Genomic DNA, 6129 nt, shown 5'->3' with positions numbered 1-6129 from the left:
CCCGTGCTCCCGCAGCAGGGATACGTGCAGCAGCCCGTGCCACAGGTACCGCACGGCCTCCCGAGGGCTGGGGGAAAACTGACCCTGCTCTTCTGCTCGCGACCTGTTTGTACTGGCTGGGGCTCACTGGGGAACTGCAGCTCTGCTGTTGTGCTGGGGTTGGGCTCTTTTCTGGGTATGGGTTTTGTGATGAATGACTTCAGTTTGCTTTCCTCAAGCAAACTGTCAACAAGGAAAGTAGAGGAATTGGCTGTTAAAGAGGGAATTTATGTAGTATAAGGGATTTTTGAATCGCTGAATTATTTAACATCCATTGCACCTTTTAATAAATTTTGCACACTTTTTTTAATGGATTTTGCATTTAGATGTCTGCGTTCTCTGAAGCTGCCTGCAGGCAGTGACCCTCTGACTGTTCCTTTGCAGATGCCACCCTGTTACTGTACCCCCAGCCAGTACCCGCACTCCAGCCAGCAGTACCGCCCTGTGTCTGTCCATTACAGCACACAGCAGAGCCAGGCCCTGCCCCAGCCTGGCCAGCAGACAGGTTTGTTCAACTCTTTCAGCATTTCATTAGAGCACTTGGGGTGGTTTCTCTCCCGCTTTTTCATTTTAAATTTACTTTGCTGTAAAATTTCAAATAAAGTAGAGGATCAAATGTAAAATACAAAGTGTAGCTAACCTAAGGTGGAGAAATTTCAAGCACTTGTGCATGAAACTTGGGATTCAAGCCATTCCTTTGAGTGGCTCATGCTGTAACTTTAATTACAGGGGTTTTAAAATGTAAAAGTTAACAATTTAAAAAATTTGTAACCTAATAACTAATAACTTGATTAGCTTGCAAAGTAAGATAAATTAGTACCTTTAAATGATGTGACATTAAAGAGATGTACCTTAACTGAAAGTTCTAAGCTAAAGATCCTAATCTTAGATGCTGTGGCAGGAAAAGAGTGCTGTGCAGAAGATATTGATGATACTGTTTTACTCTTTCTGTCCTGTGATTAAAGCTATCAGGTACTGGAATATATAATCTGGTTACCTATTTTAGTAAAGACTTTTCAACTGACTTACCCTTCCATGAATGTTAGCAAGTTTCATTTCCATCTCCTTCCTTTCTTCTTGTCTTTTTTTTCCCTTACAGATTTTAACTGTAGGCTACCATTATTCTCTCAATCTGTACTTCTAAATACTGTTATGACTTCCTCAAAAGATTTGTATTCCTGAAACAAATTTGCTTCTCAGTAATATCTTGACTCATGGTCAAAACTTTCAGAAGTAACTAGGCAGAGATCCTTAAAGACCAGACTTTTATACCAGCTCTCAGCTGAATCCATAACATCCTTCTGAGTTTCCTTCAGGAGGGTCTTTTTAATTCCTTCCCCTGGCCCTCTATGTGTTGCTCTATAGAAACAGGATGGAAGATCAACTTTTACAAATATTAACTGGATTTATTGATGTCCTATGAAGCAGCATGTAAGAGGGATAGCTCCTCTTCTGCACTTCTTCTAGGAAATGCTCCAATAGTAGCAACACTTGATGGAGTTATTCAGGGTTTAGTTCACAAAGATTTTTTTCAAAGGAAAACAAATTACTTGGTTTTGCAACTTGTGTTATCCATGGTGTTAGAGATGTGTTACCCAACTGTATTACACAACCTGCTTTCCTTCCTCAGAATTTTTAATACCTAGACTACTTAATAGCAAAAAGTCTGAGGCTCAAGGGGGATTACTTCCCACTGTGGGGACACCCTGTGTGAGCAGCACACAAACTCCCCAAATCAGAGAGCTCAGTGTACATTCGTACCCAAACAAACCAGTCTGAATAGGAAAGCATGGGGTGGTAAGGTGCAAAGGGATGAACTGGTTGCTATTGGGTAAGTTCCTTTCTTGTATAATTTTAGCTCTTTATATTTTAACTGAATTTCACATGCTGTGGGTGAAAAGTGTCAGCAGAGAAACTCCCTCTCTGTCCTGGAAGAAATAAAATAAGTAAGCTGTGCAGACAGCTGCTCTACTGCTTTGATCATGTACCTTGTACTTGCACTCTGACATCAAGGGAACCTGTTTAGGTAGTATGGGGATGGTCCAGCCAATAATTCTATTCAGTGTTGGGTTATTTGGTGTTTACCAGCACTAAATGGGACAAAGAAGGATCTTACCAGAAACTGCATAATTAGTGTTTAACTGAAAATCTCCAAACTGCTCTCCAGCCATTGCTGGTTCTCATCTAATGCTTTATAGGCAAATTTGAATCAGCATTTTAGAAACTGGTGGTTCCATGTCTTGTTATGTGTTCTGGAAATACTTCAAAAGATGGTGTATTTGAAAATTCTCTCCCTTGTAATTTATTTTAAACCATTGATATTTGTATTAATTTGACACAAAGCTACACCTGAAGTGGTTGATGCTTATTAGCAATGTGTGGTTTTGAGCCAAAGGCAGCGCGTTACTTGGCTCATACAGCAAAGTGGCTGGGCAAAAATGAGACTTACAAATCTTGCATTACATAAAAGCCATGGGGGTTGTTCATCTCAGGAAGTGGTTATTAACTATGAAATAACTTTCCAAACACAAATTCAGATAAAAGATGGCAGCTTCTGAGAGCATGGCAACTGCAGCCACTTCTGGTCTAATGTTGAGGAGTGGCCTGACTTTATTGATGAGCTGTTGGATTCGGGGCCGTAACACTGTCTGAGAGGTTTACATTTCTCACAGTGAACCGGTCTCTTTTTCAGCTGCTTCCTGGCTTCCTTTTTAAAGGGGTTTCAGGTGAAATAATTTGGGGGGTTCACTTCTAATAAAAATGCTTTCATTGCCTAAAAGATGTTGGGAGAAGAAAACTCTCCTTAAGAAAAAAAGCATTTCCAATTGCCATGTTAATGTGAGCCCAGTTACCACAAGACCTAACTCCAGGTTGTTTAAAAATCCAGTCTGAACTACAGTTCCTGTAGGAACATCAGCTGCAGTTCAACTGCCTTCTGCTTCACAAGCCAGGGATAAAACTACTCCAGTTGTAACAGTAGCTCTAGCTGTAATAGTCATAACCAAGCTCATCAACTCCCAGCTCATTAACTGAGTGCTTGTACTTGCTTTTCTGTTCTTCAATAAACACTGTTTCTCACTCCTAATGCATTATTCAAAAAATGTATTTCCATATTCTGTGAGTTAACTTTTCTTATCTAAACTGTGATTTCTTTTGAATTATGTAAATATTAAGAAACCTGCTCCTATTTTTACCTCCAGTTTCAGAGTATTTCTGTGTAATGGGGCAATCTGTGTAATGGCAGGTGTGGGGTTTGTGCTGAGTGCTGCATTTCTGCCAGCCCACTCTATGCAGAGGTGAAACTGCAGCTAAAAATAGAGCATTCTTTGGAACGCTCTGGGGAACCTTCGTGGCAGCCAATTTGTATTGTTCCAGTTCCCTCTGCTTGCAGAATTGATTGTATCTGTCTCTGCAAGTGCCAGAAAGGCTGCAGAGCTACTCACGGGTCCATTGCAATTTCTGGGACATGAGGGGTTCAGACTGCAGGTGCACTGTCACAGCACAACTTCCCATTCTGCTGCTTTTTAGGGGCCACAGACCACTTTATAACCACTTTATAACAAAGTATGTTAAAACATTTTGTATATTACAGATATGAAGGGCATTTTGTGCACAGTTCAAACTTAAGTTATTAAAAATTCTAAGTGCTAATCCTACTTCAAGCATGTATTGTTCTGAAGTTTTGTCTAGTCCTCTGAAAATATTTATAGTGTTGTGTGTTTCTAATGAATAGCTGTCTTGGTTTTAACAAACTGAATCTTCTTGCCTTTAATTTTCTGAACCAGTATTTGATAATATTAACAGTCTTTGTTTGGTGTTCATTGTTGCAATTTCTATGGAGAGCCTGCTGAGGCTGTTAGTGCACAATGTTCATTGTACTGTGTGGACAAAATCAATGAACATCCGAGGGTGCTGCTCACAAAAAGGTGTTTTATGTTAACTGGATTACTTTCAGAATAGACTGAGCCTTTTTTTAGCACAGTTTTAAGAAAACCCAAGGGAGTTTTTGCAGCTAAATTTGCTCTATTATAGTTCCTTGCCAAGGCAGGGAGCATGGGGAATGTCAAGGTCAGTGGGCTGTGAATGTGTCCAACTCAAACACAGACTCTTCTTGCCGTCAGTGCATCTTGACAAGCCCAGTTTTGTTATTCTGGAGGGATAACTGGCTTTGTCTCAGAAACACTGACTGTGTTGGGGTTTTGCTGATGTGGTAAGTAGTGCACACCTGTATGATGGAACATGAGAGAAAAAGAACTTGTGTTCTGCATGTGTTTGGGTCGTGGTAGCAGTTACCTGTGAAATGCTTTTTAAAAAAAGAGGAAAGGGGAGTTTAGGTTTGACTTTTATAAATGCACAAATTTCCTCTTTGGCATTCATGCTTGGGGTGTTTTGGTTTGGGTTTTGGGGCAGGGTAGGGTGGGTTTTTTTGGGCAATTTTTGAAAGATAGGATACCAGTTTAAATAAAATAAATTGTTTTAGAGACACTATAGAGGGGTGAATATGAAAATCTTTCTTTGTGTCCCTAAGATAACTTTGAATATAAAACATCTTCCACTATGTACCAACATGGCTTGAACTTGGAAGATTTTTCTCAGTCCCCAGTTGGTTTTAGCATGACAGATTTCAGAAGAAATTGCCCCTTTGGAAAGGATTTGCACACAGGCCTTATGCAAATTTTCCTGAAGTCTGATTTAGTTTTGAATTGCAGTTACAGAATCACAGAATTTCTAGGTTGGAAGAGACCTTTAAGATCATCGAGTCCAACCCATCTTCTAACACCTCAACTAGATCATGGCACCAAGTGCCAGATCCAGTCTTTTTTTAAACAGTCAAGATGCTCTGACCCCTGGGGCACCTGAGGTCCAAGCTGAATTTTGCATATGTAGAATTTTCAAGCCAAAGTACCTGGAATGGCCTTGTTCACAACACCAGACAATGAATTGGGTTTGGTCCTGTCTAGCATGCTTTGTTCAAGTGCTTCCAGCTTTCACCTGTCAAATCAAGGTGTTAATGCATGTAAGCCAGAGTGTAAATGAGTAGTGCACGCATGTGGTAGCAGCATTGCAAACAGTATAGAAAATAATTCATGCTGAATCCAAATGAGTAAATCTGTTAATTTTAATGTTGGCTTCTTTTTATATGCATGATAAGTTCAACTGTTGTGAAGCTGCCAGATTAAACAAGCCATTGGAAAATGCTACACGTGTATTTTTGAATAGGCAACTATGCTTAAAATGTGTTCATTATTCAAAGTAAAATTTAAATGTATAATTTCAGGTTACCAGATTTTGCCCAACCAGCAGCAAAACTACCAGGGTTTAGTTGGAGTTCAGCAGTCTCAGAATCAAAATTTAGTCAGTGGCCAACACAACAACATTGGGAATCAAATTCAAGGTGTGATTGTTCCATATCCCTCAGTGCCATCTTATCAGGTGGGTAATGTATTCATAACTTTCCAGTGACTCTTCTGTGGGTGTGAGTGTTGGGGTTTTCTTTGAATCCTTTGCTTTATGGTAGAAATGGTAGAAAGCTGCAAGCAGGTGCCAAAGGTGACTTTGGGGACAGAAGCTAAAGATACAAACCCATAACTGAAGTGAGAAGAAACAAGAGCTTGTCACAAGTGCACAAGTTCTAGTGCTGTTGAAAGCCAAGTGCTGAGTCAGTTGCAGTTCAGAGGGTGGGGAAGAAAAGCTTGGAAGGTTTCCTTCCCACCACCCCACTTTCCATTGTATAGAAAATAGCTTGTTAATTCATGGAGTCCCTTGGCGGCAACATTTCCATTTGGGAGGAAAAAGATTTAAAGTTGTTTTTTTTTTTAATATGGTAGTGTTATTTTAGCTACTGTTACCACTCTTATTCTGGTTTTAGAGAATTCCAGGAGATCTTTCAGTTTCTGGGATTATTTTTAAATTCTTATATCAAGTGGATGATGGTCAAGAGGCAGAAACATTGTCTGCAGGAGAAAATCTTACTGTGTGGCCCATTGCAGGTTTCGGTGCCTCAAGGTTCCCAAGCAGTGCCCCAGCAGACATATCAGCAGCCTGTTATAATTCCCAGCCAGTCCAGCCAAGGACTGCCCACCACAGGAA

General features: G+C 40.3%; 1 protein-coding gene across 1 annotated transcript in view; it reads left to right on the top strand.

Annotated features, from left to right (window-relative positions):
* Positions 1-6129, top strand: part of R3HDM1 (R3H domain containing 1) — an 83573-nt gene that overhangs the window by 58257 nt on the left and 19187 nt on the right. The window contains 5 exon segments of the mRNA XM_031057364.1: positions 1-45; positions 424-544; positions 5318-5472; positions 6030-6127; position 6129. The exon segment at position 6129 is cut by the window's right edge and continues 35 nt beyond it. Of these exon segments, the coding sequence (XP_030913224.1) occupies positions 1-45; positions 424-544; positions 5318-5472; positions 6030-6127; position 6129 (420 nt within the window).

This window comes from Geospiza fortis, unplaced genomic scaffold (assembly GCF_000277835.1).
Source record: "Geospiza fortis unplaced genomic scaffold, GeoFor_1.0 scaffold112, whole genome shotgun sequence".
NCBI lineage: Eukaryota > Metazoa > Chordata > Aves > Passeriformes > Thraupidae > Geospiza > Geospiza fortis.
Note: the sequence above shows the minus strand (reverse complement) of the source record. Positions and strands in the feature narration are given on the sequence as shown.